Source organism: Triturus cristatus, chromosome 1_1 (assembly GCF_964204655.1).
Source record: "Triturus cristatus chromosome 1_1, aTriCri1.1, whole genome shotgun sequence".
Classification (NCBI taxonomy): Eukaryota; Metazoa; Chordata; class Amphibia; order Caudata; family Salamandridae; genus Triturus; species Triturus cristatus.
In genome coordinates, this window is record NC_140579.1 from 140,425,602 (window position 1) to 140,444,645 (window position 19,044).

General features: G+C 41.8%; 2 protein-coding genes across 2 annotated transcripts in view; one reads left to right on the forward strand and one right to left on the reverse strand.

Annotated features, from left to right (window-relative positions):
* Window positions 1-19,044, reverse strand: part of LOC146869839 (ubiA prenyltransferase domain-containing protein 1-like) — a 126,551-nt gene that overhangs the window by 11,937 nt on the left and 95,570 nt on the right. The window lies entirely within an intron of this gene.
* LOC146869840 (uncharacterized) overlaps window positions 1,852-19,044 on the forward strand; it is a 94,557-nt gene continuing 77,364 nt past the window's right edge. The window contains exons 1-2 of the mRNA XM_085599677.1: window positions 1,852-1,954; window positions 2,635-2,723. Of these exons, the coding sequence (XP_085455803.1) occupies window positions 1,852-1,954; window positions 2,635-2,723 (192 nt within the window). The remainder of the gene's footprint in view (window positions 1,955-2,634; window positions 2,724-19,044) is intronic.

The window sequence follows — 19,044 nt, forward strand, 5'->3', positions numbered from 1 at the left end:
GAGCAAGGCACATTGTTATAAGATCCTTTGCTTATAAAACAAGGGGACATTGCCTATTGCGGGGTGCTCTCTCGTGCTTTTACCATTGTTGTCAGTTGGTGTCCGCACATTTTTATTATTGCCTCTGTTTTATGTTGAGCGTTCTGGAGGATGTTGCGCTTAGTCTCTGTCAACGCTCATACATACGCGCCAGCATCCAGTGCCTCACAACAGCATCTGCTTAGGGGATTCTTCGCGCCACGTTAATTGCTTCCTGCTTTGCTCCACAATTAGTGTGCCTCCAACTCCTAGCAAGATCTTTGGCAGCCGTCTAACCGGCGCCATGTTTTTCTTAGGAAGCGCAAGGGGGGTAAATAACAAATTCGTTGTTTTTATCTCATTGCTAACTTTGGCTTTTTTTTCCCTTTCAGTCTTATAGGAACTGCTTTTCTGATATGCGTTGGATGTCCAATGTGCTTTGCTCTTAATAAACATTCATTGGGCATCTAATTTTATTCGTGATGTTGCTGTAGACAATCAGCATACAAGCTCATGTTCCCATGAAAACATGAACTTCTATGGTGATTCTCTGCGCCATATTCAGCACCATTAATACCTTGAAAATATACTCGATAGTATTCTGCTTAATATGTAATATTGTTGCCTGCTCCTTCGTGGGACGAAATGGGGGACACTCCTATACGCTTTTGCTGCTTTTTGGGCCTTGGCGGCCTTTACACACTGTGCACAGAGTATTGGCCTTTTCTATAAAATACACCAGCGTTTTTGTTGAGAAGAGCCTGTCCATATTAGTGGTACTGCACACAAACTTATAGTTCGACTGGTGTTCGCGAAAGTATACCATATTGTTGCCTGCTCCTTTGTGGTAGCAAAAGGAGAACACTACTATACACCTTTACTGCTTATTGGGACTTGGCGGCGTTTACGAACTGTGCACCTTTATTGGCCTATTCTATAACATACAACTAAGTTTTAATTCAAAACAGTACGTCCATATTAGTGGTACTGCACACAAACATGTAGTTTAGCTGGTGTTCACAGTCGTCATGTTTTTCATCATTCCTGCATACCTTTGGACTTCTATAGGTATTATCTGCGCCATATTCTAGGCCATTATTGCCACTTTAGGAGCAGTTTTCTACCGATAAAACGATAATAATTTTCCAGCATACCTTGAAAATATACTCAATAGTATTCTGTTTTAACATCTAATATTGTTGCCTGCTCCTTCCTGGTACGAAAGGGGGACACTACTATACGCCTTTGCTGCTTTTTGGGACTTGGCGGCCTTTACACACTGTGCACATAGTATTGGCCTTTTCTATAAAATTCACCAACGTTTTTATTGTTAAAAAGAGTCCGTCCATATTAGTGGTACTGCACACAAACATATAGTTCGTCTGATGTTCGCGGTCGTATCTCATATTGTTGCCTAATCCTTTGTGGTACCAAAGAGGGGATACTACTATACTCCTTTACAGCTTATTGAATTTGGCGGCGTTTACACACTGTACACATGATATTGACCTTTTCTATAAAATACAACTAAGTTTTAATTTAAAAGAGTACGTCCATATTAGTGGTACTGCACACAAACATATACTTTAGCTGGTGTTCACAGTCGTCATGTTTTTCATCGTTCCTGCATTATTTGTGAATTTTCCTTAACCAGACACATTTAGCTGAAATACGCGCTTTTGATGTTACACCGTATGCAGGAACTCGTTCTCCACATTTACAATGCCCATATGCTGTTTGTAGCACCTGCCTATCTTCACACCATCGCCATGCATTTCCTTTACTGTGTCTTTCCCCATTTTATGACTCTTCCTCGTGGCTATCGTACGTTCAATGGTCTATTTAAAACGTGATGCGCCAAACATTCTTCAGAACGCCGAAGCTGTGGTGACCATTGCACAAGCTAGTATTCAACTAAGTACTGCTATTTATTGCGGTAAGTTTTAGCGGAGTTTTATATTATATATTTATTTTACTGTTCCTGATTATTGTACATTCTTATAATACTTGCTAATTTCCTGATTATTGTACATTCTTATAATACTTACTAATTGATCATTCTTTTTTGCTAACAACCTGTGGACCCTATTGGAATATATACTTTCCTCTTAACGTTACTTTTACGATATTATTTATTTACATGTTATGCTGCTTTAGTAAAATGCTGCGCTATTGTACATATATTACTTTGTTAAAAGTACCGTAAAGCTACTCGCATGTGAACAGGCATGCAGACGCAACCTTTTTTAGGAGGACCCACTTACATAAAACTGCTGAACAATTTGTTATGCTTACGCAACATTTGCTATAAGTGTCACTTACATATGGCTACTGTACGGAGCATTGTATTATTATTCACCCTGTTTTAAAACGCTTATTATTTGCATAGTATGTCTTTCAGCATTCTGTTAAGATGCTTTTTAACATACATTTTAAATACCATAACATTATACAGAACATACCTATGCCCTTTCGCTTTACACGTATATCGTTGCAAATGCATGTGTTTTATGCGCTTTGCCCGTTCAGCTACCATATATTATGCTACTTAAAAATTAGTCTTGCCATGTATTTACACCCGCCTGTATATTCACAATCACCTTTTTTTGATTATAGGGGGAAAAACCTACTGTGCCATATTGTCATTTGGATTTTTAGCTGCTTTGAAAATTATCCTTGGCAATAGTACTTCGACCAACATACCGGTGAGTACATAATAACATTTGTATAAACTGCAATTCCAATGCAATTATGCTCTTAGTAAAAACAACTTCAGCAATTGCCCAATTTTACAGTTACTAACGTCGCTTGAGCAATTGCACTTTTCCTGTTCCTATAAAGCGTTTTAGCGATTGCGTATTATTTCATTGGTAAACTGCTTTTCTAAGGGAAATATATTTTTGCGCTTCATGTTTGCCGCTCACACAGGTAATGTTTGCTTGTATGTAAAGTACATATTAGGAAAGACTTTCAGGTTAATACCTATTGGTTTCTATTACTTTAAAACTTAGCACAATGTACTTGCCTGTATTTATTTGCCGCCTTTATGAACGTTGTTTACATATACTTTGTTTAGCTTGTGTGCGCGATATCTTTACCTAACTTATTGGTAGTGTGTTATTTACTTGTTGTGGTTGATTTCTAATTATTTGCCAGCTTGCTAAACACTGCTTGGACATTCTTCGTTTATCATGCGCACATAATCAGATTAACTAGCTTATTTATAGCATGTTATTTACTTATGCGCTTGTTTTGTGATTAGTTGTCGGTTTGAAAAGCGTGGTTTAAACGTACTTGCTTTAGCTTGCGCATATGATATCCTTACCTGGCTTAATGATGGCGTGCTATGTACTTGTTGTGCAAAACATATTGATAGGCACATATTTATTCAGTTCTATGCTAAAGCTTAGTTTGCAATATACATATTATTGCTTACACCAACGTTTCGTTTCAATGTATAATGCTTTTTAGAATACATGTTAGATAGGGTTGCTTTTATATTTAAAAGCATCTATTTTTACACAAATATATATACAACACTATTAGCTTTAAAGATAATAAAATAACAATAATGCACCTGCAACCAATATGTTTTGCTATTTATAGTAAAATATACTGAGAACATTTAATTTGTAGATACATGGTTTTGCCTATGTTGTTATACGACCAATGTATAATACTCATGCCCGAAAACCTGCATCTTGTGACTTTAGAAATATTTAATAGTTTTGTATTACGCCTCCCGCTGTTGTATTATGCGCATGCTGTAGTCTATGCTACGTTAACAAGCATCTGTTACTGTTACAGTCAAAAACATTTTCCAAACCGAGTACCTCAGATTTAGTAGATATTATAAGCAGGATGCATTTCATTTTCCCACTTTCCCCTATGTTTTTTTGCTCTTTGCTTTTGTTTCACCTTTCGGTTTTCCCACATGTTTTTGCCGCTCTATCTTCTGCCGTATATTAGTTGCTAATTAACTCTATTTAGGTGCCCGCATGTAACTTCCTTTTACTACTACGTATACTTACACTCCGTTTTACTAGTCCACCTTGTTTTATACTATTGCAAGAAAACCACATACAATTAGAACTCTCTATCATGCTGCAATTTCGAACATGCTGCACACGTACTGCCCGGCATTCCCTACATTGCTTACTATACAATTGTCTATCTCACTGCTACTTTCGATTTCATTTGCTACTGTCCTCACCACGCCTTTATTAAACTGCATTCTACACTACTTTCACAAGATTTCTATCAAAACTACATTTGCATTTCGTCCTTACCCTTTGCACTCTTCCACCAACACTAGTATCTAACTATAGCCCCTACCCCCCTGTGATCTATTTCTTATTCTGATTGCAGTACATAAACACTGCATTACCAACGCCCTATCTGCGCCATACCTTTTGTCTTTCTACAATATCAACTTCCTTTATTTTATCCTTACTACAACTGTTCCGTCATGCTAAAACTGCTCGCCTCTTTCAACATAATAATATATTAAAGTACTTACAGTTAGCAGCATTTAAAAAGCATCGATACGAAGTTTCCATCTGCGCATCCAGCTAACGATCGCATTGTGCCTGTGTATGGCGTCGACAGCAAAACGCTCTCAGCAGCAATGTGCACGAGCACGCCAGCGAGGTCTTATCACGTGATATATTTTTTTTCTCTAGCATACGTTCAGCGGTGGCGAATAGCTTTAAGATAAATGCTCGTTGTTTATCAAAAATAGTCTACAAATAAAGATGCGTTTTAAATTTTTGCTTTTACAATAATGCTCTTTCTGCAACGCACTAAATAGATGCATGTTTGAAGACATAGTGTAAACACGTGTAAACGTGTTTAAAGCCTTTGCTTAAAAGCAAAAAAACATAACAACAGAAGCGTTAAAAAAGCATGCAGTGTATATCATTTTAGAAAACTATATAATAGCCACAGGAACGGCTCTTATGCAAAACATCGAATCAGCCACCATTATAACCATCACTTACCAGGAATGTTAGCATGCTCGTTAAAATAAATAATTCCGATATATTTACAAAATGTTGCTACATTGCCCACAAACATGCATATTAGCTTGCTATACACTATAACTATTTTGCTATGCAATATTATCGGCATTTTTGCCAGCAGTGTATTATAAAGCTGTACATACTATACGCAAAATTTAATATATCTTCAAACAATACTTGCAAATTACAGCATCCATGTGAACTCAGCATCTGTTCTTATGTCCAACGTTGAATCAGCCACAATTCTAAGCATGCTTTATCGTTTGTGTTAGAGTATTAGTACAAATTGCTGCTTTGAATATATCTGCATGATGTTGCTCGTTACTATACTTACCTGCAAAACTCCTATTTCAATGTCTTTCCTGCAGTGGACATGCAGTAAATGCAATCCGGCTGTCAGGCAACAAGTAGCATGCAGCGCATAACCATTTGTAACTCTTCTTTGCAAACCTTACAATCTCTGCTGTCTCATTTTCATTATGCTGCTTATAACATCAAACGCGCATCGGCAGGCACATCTCTATGTCCACAATTTCAATCCTTTCAAAATTGCTTGTTATTTTTTAGCAACAAATTGTTACTTTACCAAACTATTGTAGACAGGATCTATCGGCTTTAGGGAAATATACCTAAATACAAAGCTTTAAGTGATTCATTGGGACGGAGCACTGGTAGTTATAAGGAACCTCCAAATAGGTTTCTATCTAGCTCAGTTTTATTTGCTGGCATACACAGTCCATTTTTTACCAGTTTGTAGTGACTGCAAGCATATCAATGTGTACGTGCTTACACTGCTCTTCTTAGTAGTAAACAAATTATAGCATGCCATCATGCCACACAAGCATTATAGATAAGGGGAATCATTAAAACACATTAGTCTTGTCTCTTTAGCTCCTTCTCTTTTTCAAACTCAGGAACAGCAACATCATTGTCGTATCATTGGGGCTTTCAATAAAAAGTTTTTTCATTATAAAATATAGCAAGTCATAATTGCTGCTTATTTATTTTATGCGACTAACAGCCATTAACAAAGCCAATAGTCCTGCCTTGTTATACATATAATATTACTTACATCATATATCTGGATGAGATAACACAAACAGCAAAACATATATTAGGTGCCACACTATGCTACACACATATTTAAAGTTTATGTATTATTAAGCCACAACCTAAAATTGCTTGATCATTCCCCTGTGAGAGATGCCCCTCCTTCTTTTCAACCAACTTATAGCCCTAACTGAATATATAAAGATCCTACTAATCAAATAAGCATGGTGTATCTTTTGAGGTTGAACTGTAGCACATGCCAAGAAAAAAACAGGAAGCAACAAATCTTGCAGCATTGTTGCATAGTCACTGCTTAATATGTACTGCCATTTAACAGTGGTGGGCAACGTCTCATATTTGTTAGCTGACACTTCTATTATAATCATAACATTCTGCCCCGCAGAGACACAGAAACAGAAAAGCCACAGTTCTTTTTTATTGGAAGGCATTTCATGATCAAATATCAGTTGGGAAACTTAATAAGGCTTTGTCTTTTTAATACCTTCTCGCTTGCCTCCCTACTATTCTTTCAATCAAACTAACAAACTTGCATGACCACCGCTAGCATTAATTCCATATTTCCATATACTACTTTGCCAATAATCTAATTTAATTGCTGGACTAGCAGGCTGCTCCTGAAAACGATTTTTTAATATCTCATCAAAATACCAAACACTATATAGATTGCTGCCCTTTTATTCCTCAGCTATCCTTTAGAACACAAATAACTTCCTTGCATGTTCGCCCCTCAAATTAATTTTGTATTTTTCTATACTAATTCACCTCTATGCATTTGTAATTCTGGAATAGTATAATGTTCGCAAAAAATGCATTTCAGCGTTATGTCAGAGGTAGTAAGCACTATAGAAACGCAACATTCAATTATTATATTTGCTTACAGACCCATAGTGTGTGCCTGCACAAATAGGCGACATATCGTATTTCATAGTCACAACTTCTGTTACAATTATTTATTTGACTCGCAGGAAGAAAGAAACAGGAAAGCCACAATTCCTATTGGAGGGAACTTCATGATAAAGTAACAGGTGGAAACCTTAATAAGGCTTTGCCTTTCTCAAACTTTCTCACCTGTCTCCCTACTATCCTTTCCAATAAATCTAACAAACTTGCATGCTCATCGCTCACATTATATATTTTCCTATACTACTTCACCACTAATCTTATTACATTTCTGCACTAGCATGCTACTCCTAGAAAAAAGATTTTCTAATGCCTCAACAAAAAGCCAATCACTATATACATTGCCACTCCTGTATTCGCCAGCTATTCTTTTCAAACCAAAAAACTGACTCGCATGTCTACTCCTCAAATTAATTTCATATTTTTCTATACTAATTCATCTCTAAGCATTTTTGGTTCTGGAATAGTAAATGCTTGCAAAAAAGCATTTCAGCATCACGTCAGGGGTAGTAAGCATTATATAAATGCAATTCCAATTATTATATTTATTTACACGTCCATAGTCTGTGCCTACACAAGTAGGCATGTCTCATATTTCATAGCCGAAACGTCTGTTATGATTATCAGATTCTTACCTGCAAAAAGAAAGAAACAGAAAAGCCCCAATTCCCACTAAAAAGCACTTTATGATGAAGTAACAGGTGAAAACTTAGTAAGACTTTGCCTTTCTCAAACTTTCTCACCTGCATCCCTACTATCCTTTCCAATAAATCTAACAAACTTGCATGCTCATCGCTCACATTATATATTTTCCTATACTACTTCACCACTAATCTTATTACATTTCTGCACTAGCATGCTACTCCTAGAAAAATGATTTTCTAATGCCTCAACAAGATGCCAAGCACTATATACATTGCCACTCCTGTATTCGCCAGCTATTCTTTTCAAACCAAAAAACTGACTCGCATGTCTACTCCTCAAATTAATTTCATATTTTTCTATACTAATTCATCTCTAAGCATTTTTGGTTCTGGAATAGTAAATGCTTGCAAAAAAGCATTTCAGCATCACGTCAGGAGTAGTAAGCATTATATAAAAGCACTTTATGATGAAGTAACAGGTGAAAACTTAGTAGGACTTTGCCTTTCTCAAACTTTCTCACCTGCATCCCTACTATCCTTTCCAATCAAACTAACAAACTTGCATGCTTACCGCTCACATTACATATTTTCGTATACTACTAAATCACTAATCTTATTACATTTCTGGACCAGCATTCCACTCCTGCAAAAAGATTTGTTAACGCCTCTTTGGGGTGCCAAGCGCTATATAGTTGCCACCCCTCTATTCCACAGCTATCATTTTCAAGCTAAATAACTGTCTATCATATCCACCCCTCAATTAATTTAATATTTTTTTATAAATATGCGTTTCTAAGCATTTTTAAATTCTGATATAGCTAGATACTTGCTAAACAGTATTTTAATGTTACGTCATGGGTAGTAAGCAGTATATAAATGCGATTGCAATCCCCATATTTGTTTACAACCCTATAGCACTGTGCCTACACAAATACACTGTGATTATGATGTGCTAAAACCCATACTTCCTTCCATTGGCCACAATCCTTCAAATTCTTGAAGCAATCTACTCGCATGCTCAAATTTTACTTTCAACCACAAACACAAAAAACCCCATTAGAAGTTGTAACTATAATCCAACATTTCTGCATCAAAAATCGGTTCTTAAACAGATCACTTCACAAAGTCAATATTAAACAATCTTATTAGAATCTAACACTCTTTATTGCCTATCTGTGCGAATATCTTGTTATGTTTTGTAAGCAAAATTATTACTTTACAAAGCTATAGTATATGGTATTTAATCATAATATAAAGACTTTTTTTTACAAACACTTCTACTGTCTGATAAATGCTACAGTGTGTTAAAAAATACTTTGCAAGCGGTTATAAAATAGCTTACGCTATGATATAATAAACATTTATAAATGCAAGCAAAATCTAATAATACTTCTTTTTATTTACAGATACGTAAAAAAGAAAAGAATAACATATTGACAAGGTAAGATTTATGTTACACAATCAATCAATGTCAATTACATAGAGATAGTTTATACATACCAGTATGTTATAGCTCCATCAAATCATATAATTATATTTGATATTAATTAGGTAAACAGATATAAAAGTATACATATACTTGCAATAAAAACACTAATATAAATATACGGATAAAGCTCCATATCTATACACTTCAGCATATTGAAAAACAAATATAAGCAGTAATACTTTTAAGACCACATCTGTATAAATAAATATCAATGCATAACATAATACAAGCCAATTACCACCAAGGACATGCAAAGTTTGCAATGACTTCTAGAGGTAAACAATGTTTGCCAAATAGTACATTTGCTATTCTTTACAATTATGACAAACCAGCTAATATATGGGATGTTGATGATTTGCATTATATAACGGACCTTGGAGATGCTTTATACACAGAAATGCACTCCATTAACAAAGAAGATCTGATGCATCCTGATGATCTACCTAAATATATACAACATATGGATAATGTGTATTCTATTAAGCTTTATCAACCATACTATGGTAACATATTTAAACGTTTTGATTCATTATATCCAGATATACAAGCGACATTAGCTATATCATTAACACATTCTGGAGTTCTGCTTTGCATGGATATATATGTTATCTCTATAATAAAAAATGAAAATAAGTATTTCATTTTTGATTCACATAGTCGAGATAGCAATGGAATGCCCCATCAAAATGGAGCATGCATAGTTCTACAAAAAAAAACGTTCGAAGACCTAATAAACTACATTAACAATTTAGCAGCTTGCATAAAATTATATAATGCAGAAGATGTTCCATTTGAATTAACACCAATTGATATAAATACAATACAAAAAAAGTCCTTTAACAGAGCTGAACGCATAAACAAACAAAATACGACACATAAAACTCCTAAATTATTTATGCATAATACTGGCTTATTCACAAAACTTGATAACACTGCAAAATGTTTTGCTAAACAAATATCAACATCACAGTTGCATAATACAAATACTAATACAAAAAAGCATGCACAAGAATCACCATCATTATTAAATACACCACATACAATTACTACCCAAAAAAAAACATTAAAAAAAGACATAATCCAAACACAATTATTTGTAAACCACTTAAAAGAACTAAAAAAAGTAAAGCATTAGAAAATGATGTAACACAATATAAAATTATGCGTAACACACCAAATACAAATATACTTGCATAAAATAAACCATTAGATGCAAATGTACATAAGATACCATTAGATGTTAGTAATACTTCCACAAACAAAAACATACAACAAAGTACAACAATAGATGCTCTAAACACATCAAAAACACTTACTAATGTAGTACATCATATGAATATAGAAAAAAAAACACTAATACTAAACACCAACACCTCAAGAAACAAACAGTTAGTATAAAAAACAAAATATATGTAATACAGATGAAACCAGTCAAGTGCAAATAGAAGCACATTTCCAAATAGAACATGAACAGTGTAAACAAGATCTAATAGACAACAAATATAATTGCAATAATGTATTTGCTATTAGATATAATCACCAAAAAAGTGCTTCCATGTGGATTGCAGAAGATCTATATAATATAATGGATCTAGGCAATACAATGTATATAGAACTGATAAAGTCTTATAGCAAAACAGACATAGAATTACAAGATATACCTACTTACATAAAACACAATAATACAATATATACAATAAAAGTTAGGAAACCATATTTATATAGTATATCAATAGATAATACATTACAGGAAGCCATCAAAACAGCATTGCAGAGTGCATTAGCTATATATAATTCTATAGTAATATGCCTACATACAAATATAATTTCTATTGGCAAAACTAACAACCTCTATTATACATTTTATTCACATACAGCAAACAATAAAAAAAGTTTACATATTAACTGTAAGAGTATAGCTATAACATTAAACACCTTTGATAATCGTACACAACATATAATAAAACTTGCAAATAATGTAATGCCCTGCAATGCAAGTATTATACTATTGACAATATTACCAATTAATGTAAACACAATCAAACAAAAATACTTTACAAAAGCACAAAAAATTATAATTTTAAAACAGAGTCAAAAAAGTCACAAAAAGATGGATGTTCATTATACAAAACAATTGCCCAACCCAACAAAAACTATTTTGTCTAAAAGTATACAAACAAACACTATTAATATACAGGGCGAAACTAATATTGAAATAACAAATAACATTAACAATAGTACACCAATAGTTACTGAAAAACTAGTTGAAGCAATTAAAAGCTGTTCGCAGGGAAACTAATGTCAGAATGAACCTTTTATTGGAAACATTAGGCGAAATTGTACAAATAACATAAGCACACAAAGAACATTACAAATGTTTATAATCAATAACTTTCATACAGAAATACATTATGGCCCAGAATATGTTTGTACTATTTGTAACCAAATTTGGCACAAACAAACAATAAAAGGAACACATAATATTGATAAACAGAAAACCTTTATATTATGTAACATTAGTAAACATAAAACAAGCTATATATGCACTACATGTTACAAATATATTAGCAAGAACAAAATACCGCCATATTCTGTGTATAATGGAATGGGCTTTCCAGATATACCACCTGAACTATATTTGCATAACTTAGAAGAAAGGTTAGTATCACCAAGAATACCTTTTTTGCAAATAAGAACATTGCCACGTGGTTTTCAGAAATCATTAACAGGTGCAGTTGTTAATGTTCCATCTGATGTTATGACAACTGTTACAATTTTACCAAGGCAAATAAATGATAATATGACAATCCCAATTAAACTAAAGCGTAGATTAAGCTATAAATCATATACGCATTTCGAAAATGTAAGACTTTGGTGCCGATTACGATCCTGTAAAAAAATTCCCCGTACGACTCGTATCCGGTCTTTTTACCGTACGAATCGTACAAGTGCCGTACAAACTGCCAAGTACGATTCGCATGGGAAAAAGTCCATACGAATCGCATTGGGAATTATTCCCCACACGTCCTCGGGTCGGAAAATGTGTCCGACACGTCCTCGGACGATCTACCGTACAAATGTGAAAAGTGAAGTCCGACCGCGCAAGTACGATCCATCCCGTGCGTGTGATGTTACAACCGGACGGAAAAAACACAGTCCGCACCGAACTCCCATAGCAACCATGGAGACATGTGCCCGCATACGCGCCCAACACTCCCCCCAGCCCTCCTATGTACGAGTCGAATCCCCACCCGTGTATGTACACCCGTGTACGTACGAGTCGAACCCCCACCCGTGTATGTACACCCGTGTCTGTACGAGACATACCCCCACCCGTGAATGTACACCCGTGTATGTACACCCGTGTATGTATGACCCGTACCCTCACCCGTGTATGTATGGAGCGTACCCCCACCCCAACAGTGTATGTACGGACCGTACCCCCACCCACGTATGTACGGAGCATACCCCCACCCCAACAGTGTATGTACAGACCGTACCCCCACCCCGTCTGCATGGAGCATACCCCCACCCCAACCATGTATGTACAACCCGTACCCTCACCCACGTATGTACGGAGCGTACCCCCACCCCAACAGTGTATGTACGGACCGTACCCCCACCCCAACCGTGTATGTACGACCCGTACCCTCACCCGCGTATGTATTGAGCGTACCCACACCCCAACCATGTATGTACGACCCGTACCCTCACCCGCGTATGTATGGAGCGTACCCCCACCCCAACAGTGTATGTACGGATCGTACCCCCACCCCGTATGCATGGAGCGTACCCCCACCCCAACCGCGTATGTACGACCCGTACCCTCACCCGCGTATGCATGGAGCGTACCCCCACCCCAACAGTGTATGTACGGACCGTACCCCCACCCCGTATGCATGAGCGTACCCCCACCCCAACCGTGTATGTACGACCCGTTCCCTCACCCGCGTATGTATGGAGCGTACCCACACCCCAACTGTGTATGTACGACCCGTACCCTCACCCGCGTATGTATGGAGCGTACCCCCACCCCAACCGTGTATGTACGACCCGTACCCTCACCCGCGTATGTATGGAGCGTACCCCCACCCCAACAGTGTATGTACGGACCGTACCCCCACCCACGTATGTATGGAGCGTACCCCCACCCCAACAGTGTATGTACGGACCGTACCCCCACCCCGTATGCATGGAGCATACCCCCACCCCAACCGTGTATGTATGACCCGTACCCTCACCCGCGTATGTATGGAGCGTACCCCCACCCCAACCGTGTATGTACGACCCGTACCCTCACCCGCTTATGTATGGAGCGTATCCCCACCCCAACAGTGTATGTACGGACCGTACCCCCACCCCGTATGCATGGAGCGTACCCCCACCCCAACCATGTATGTACGACCCGTACCCTCACCCGCGTATGTATGGAGCATACCCCCACCCCAACCGTGTATGTACGACCCGTAGCCTCACCCGCGTATGTATGGAGCGTACCCCCACCCCAACAGTGTATGTACGGACCGTACCCCCACCCCGTATGCATGGAGCGTACCCCCACCCCAACCACGTATGTACGGACCGTACCCCCACCCCGTATGCATGGAGCGTACCCCCACCCCAACAGTGTATGTACGGACCGTACCCCCACCCGTGTATGTACGGAGCGAACACACACCCCAACAGTCTAAGTACGGAGCGCACCCCAGGCCCCAACACCAGCACCGTCACCCAACATCGCGCATGTACCTGTCGTACCAAGCCAGAGACAAGGACAGCACTGTACAACAAAATGGCCCATGTACACACCGTACACACGCTAAAAACACACGTACACAACCAGGACAAAGCAAAACAACACAAGAAGACTCTATTCGAATCGCACAAAGCCACAAAACATGTCCAACAAGCACAAATACAACACATTCACTGACCTGCAACTGCCAAACTCCCAAACAGAGGCCCAAAACACAACCACTCCTTATAACACACCCACCCAAACTTCAAACACAGCCACATCCACCAATGGACCAATAAAAAGGGCCCACAGACACAAACCATGAGCCTTTGCAACAGACTCACTGCTGCCAGACCTCACAGACAACCCACAGCACCATACTTGAACCTTTACTATACCTTACACCTGCTCACCTTCACACAACCACCTCCACAAACACCCCCTCATCACATTCACACACACACCTGCACACCCACACCCACACACCCACAACCATCCACACCCACACCCCCCACAACCATCCACACCCACATCCCTCACCATGCCCACTAACAAGAATCCAAAGTTCACTAGCCAAGAGTTGGAGGTCCTTGTCGACGAAATCCTCAGAGTCGAGCCACACCTCTTTGGAACATTGGTCAGACAGACCAGCATTTCCGAAAAAACAGCCATGTGGCAGACGATTGTCGATGCTGTGAATGCTGTTGCGTCCACCAGAAGGACCAGGCATGAATGCCAAGCCAGGTGGTACGATCTGCGGAGGAGGGTCCGAGCCAAAATGACCGACGACCACAACCAGGCCAACATCACTGGAGGAGGGCCGCCCCGCAGACGCGTACAATACCATCCCTGGGAGGAGAGGGTGATGGCCATACTGCCAGTGGTGGCAGTGGACGGAGTAGAAGGACTCCGAGATCCGGGTGAGTACACAAACAACTCACCTCACATGGGGGGAACGTCATCCACAACCAAACTCACAATCATGCACGCAACCACCCCAAGCTATCGTATGACTCAACCACACTCCATAAACACGCACATGCCACTAGCGCCACCATGCCCCATGCACCCAGCTGGACAATGCCAAGTCACAGGCCACAGAAAACACCAACACAAGACACGGTAACCCGGATGGCTGGAGTGTGGGCCTCAAAAAGCACATAGTGCAACTCAGAAGCAGACAACAATGCCCTCTGCCCATATGGCCTAGGTCACAGCCAGACAAACAGTGTGTCCCCACACAGGAAAGACTTGCCAACAAATGGCGGACGCCTTGCATTAAGACATGGGGGTGTAGGCACTTTTTGCACATGACAGCAGCTAATGAACAGCCAACACTGTGAAAGAGTGGCAGCACACTCCACCACAGCAGCAGCGCAGACACAGACACTACTCCCAATGGGTGCCTGGAGATCAGAAACAAACTCACATCAACAAGCCAAGGGCCATTCAAAGATCTGCAAAAAGTGTGTGCCTAGGAAGCTGGGCTGAGGTGACAGAGGGTGACACACAGAGGGAGGGAGAGGGGGAGAGAGAGGGAGGGAGACACAGGGTGACGGACAGAGGGAGGAGGCTGACACAGGGAGGGAGGGAGAGGGGGACAGAGAGGGAGTGAGAAAGGGAGACACAGGGAGACCAATTCAGCCTTGGGTGGTGTGGGAATGTCTGCTCGTCAGCAGGTGGACTGCGTGCATGTAGACAAGGGTGGCCAGTGCCTGAATCCCCCTCTCTTCACCATGGCAAAACACTGGGCCATGTCTCAACCTGTGCACAAGCACAACGACAGCTACCTGCATTATATAAGTGTGTGGAACAACTCCATGTGCCCACGTACAGTGCAACACGGAAGGCGCCAATGCATGGCTCGCCACACCAGCTCACTCCACTGCTGACTGCAGTCACAATTGACGCAGCAAGTAAGACTGTGTCACACATAGGTAAAATCTCAAAAGCTGTGGCCAAGGGACACACCCATGCACAAGTGCACTGTGAGTGGAATGCAAGACATATCCAAATACCCAGAGGAAATGTGCCAACTTTGAAACGAATGAAACATGGATGTTGCATTGCACAAAAATAACATTGTCTCTCTCACACACAGGTCAACGTGGTGGATCACCCCCCAACACTGGGGGGGAAGACTCACAGGACCTGGCTCTGCGGGAGGACGATCCCACCGGCAGCGACGACTCTCACCACTCTGTGGACGACCCCGACCAACCTGGCCCCTCTGGTGTCCAACCACCTGCAGCACCTGCGTCAGGTACAACTGGGCCAACCACCACCCCCACTCCTGCCACATCCCAGGAGACACCCAGGATCCCTGCCCCACCACCACAACGCAGCCAGGCTGACCAGGAGGCACACGGTGTACCGGGCACCCAGGAGGAGGCAGGCGACAACGCTAATGCCACCCCTCAGGGGTCCCGGAGACCCGATGTGCCGACAAGGGCAGGCCAGGTGCAAGTGGGCAGGGGTGGTGGGAGTGGAGGACGGCGGAGGCGCGAGCCTGACCAGTTGGCTGCGGAACCGGTATATTCCCATGTCAGAAACATCCTGGACACATACCGGCAGGACACCACGGGCATGAGCCAGGTTGTGTCCACCCTCAACGAGATGAAGGGGACCCTCGAGGAGATCAAGACCCAGCAGGCCCAGCAACATGCAGAGCAACATGCCTGTCTACTGCGACACCAACGGCGGATGGAGGACAGACAGGCTGAGCTCGTGACGGTGTTCACGGGAATTCACCGTACACTCCGTCGGATGGCCGACAACATGGGCAACCCTCCCTGTGCCACCAGGCCAAGAACATCACCACCCACAGGGAGGGATCAGGAGGAGGAGGAGACATCCGATGGAGCATCCCAAACATCGTCACGGCCTTCTTCTGAGGGTTCCCACAGGAGGGCGGGTCGTCCACGGAAAAGACCATGAGGGTCGGCGCTACAGCACCATCTCCCAGGACACCTGGCCTGGCACCTGGCCCACTGGACCAACAGCAGCACATCAGCAAAAGACATTCTCTGCCACATGGACTTGCTGGTCACTGTCTGACCAATGTTGACAAAGACTGTGGCATGGACTCTGATGATTTCCAATGGCAAGGACACCAACTCCCACAGTGAACTTTGGATTCCACACACCCGGAAAGCCCCTCTTGTCATCCCATCCCCCCCGTACCCCAACATAAATAATAAGTTACACGATAAAGAGATGATGCCTACTTTTTGCATTATTACCTTACATGTGTCTTGTAAAGTCTAACCATGCCTGAGTTCTCATATGACTTCAACCATCCATACCCTGGGGCCTGAGTCTGGCACAGGACACACATGGGTCACAATGTATTAGGCAAGACAGACATGGAGCACCATACACACCTGTGATGGGCCCAACCAGCTGAGGGGGTGGCCGCACAACCGTGCCGACAGACATATTGAGTACAGCGACAGTCATGCGCAGAGGTCAGGGATCATGTGGAGTGTCCTGGGGGGCACCCGGGTATGTGTAGACAGGTGGCAGAACCATGTCCTGCATGCTTGAGTCAGGTGGATGCAGAGAATGGTGGCCTGGCCAACGTTGGATGCATGGGGATGGCACATGTCACAATACCCACACAGTCATGGACATCATGCACAATACAGAGTCTAATCCCACACAAACAGCTTGCATCTTGCTACTCTACACATAGACACATAGCCACTATCACGGAAAACCATGCCAGACATGCCGTATGCCCCGCGGCAACACACCAGCATTGACTGAGAAGAGGCACCTTGGAGGCATAGGGACACCTTTATTAGTCATGTATTCGGGAATGCAGAGGCAACTCGGAGTACACATACACAGGTCATGTGGAGTAACATGTGGGTCGAACACTGGAACCCCCCTTCTGCAGCACAAATGCGTGATAGCCATGGAACTGGCACACAAGTGTCGGGTAACAGCTAAACACCCCCTGCTGCTCACGGAGAGGCTGCCATACACCATTGATCCTCTGATGTGGAAGTCCCACACCATATCAAGCCAATGCAAACCGTATGTGTCCGAGGGCAGTGTTACACACATTGATGCCATCATCACAATCCACTATCCCATCACAGATGACAGTCAACAAGTCTGACCATCTATTCAGGTGTACCCAGCTACATGTAATGTGTCCCATGTGTCCCATGGTGATGCGACATGTCTGCAGAGGAACCAAACATCGACAGGGGCAGTGTGCACACATCGTAAACAACTGCCACACCCAATACACCCCTGATGCATCCCTTACCCTAAGGAGACTTCCAAACTTGTCCGTGCGTGTAACGCTGAGTCAGCACACGATGACGTGTCCATGAGGAATAGCAGTGCCACAACAATGCAACCAGCAGACGGCATGCACAAGTACCTGGGGATGAGAGACACACAAGAAGTCAGCCACAAAAAGCACAGCCACTTGCATGTGCATGTACTCGACACATGTAAGGATGACAACATGCTAGGTCACAATTATGACTGGGGAAATACACTCATCACTGGCACCATCACTTGAGTGACACATCCACACACATCCACACACATCCACACACACCTCTGACTCACGTGGCATACATGCAGATGGACTCACACATCGCAACACATGCCACACGGGGACCAATGCGTGCACACTCAGACACTGGTACTCACCACTAAGCAAAGAAGTCACGTATGAGCCGACTCCGAATGTCCTCCTGTGGAACCACATCCTCCACATCACTAGCCCCATTGCCAAGCCCTTCGTCCTCCACGGGTGGATGGTCCTGATCATCTTGATCCAGGATGAGTGGCACAGCTTTCTCAACTGCCATGTTGTGCAGCATGCAGCAGACCATGAAGATTTTGCAGACCTTCAACGGGGCATATGGGAGGGCGCCGCCGGTCTTGTGGAGGCATCTGAATCGGCTCTTCAGGAGGCCAAATGTCCTCTCTATCACTCGCCTTGTCCGGCCATGGGCGGTGTTGTAGCGGAGCTGGGCCGGCGTGCTGGGGTTGCGGAGAGGTGTGATCAGCCATGGCATGTTGGGATAGCCAGCGTCCCCTACATGGAAACCACATGGACATAAGTAGGACAGGAGAAGCGGTCGGGCTGGAAGTCTATGCAAAATACAGGACAGACAGAGTGTACCCACCAACGAC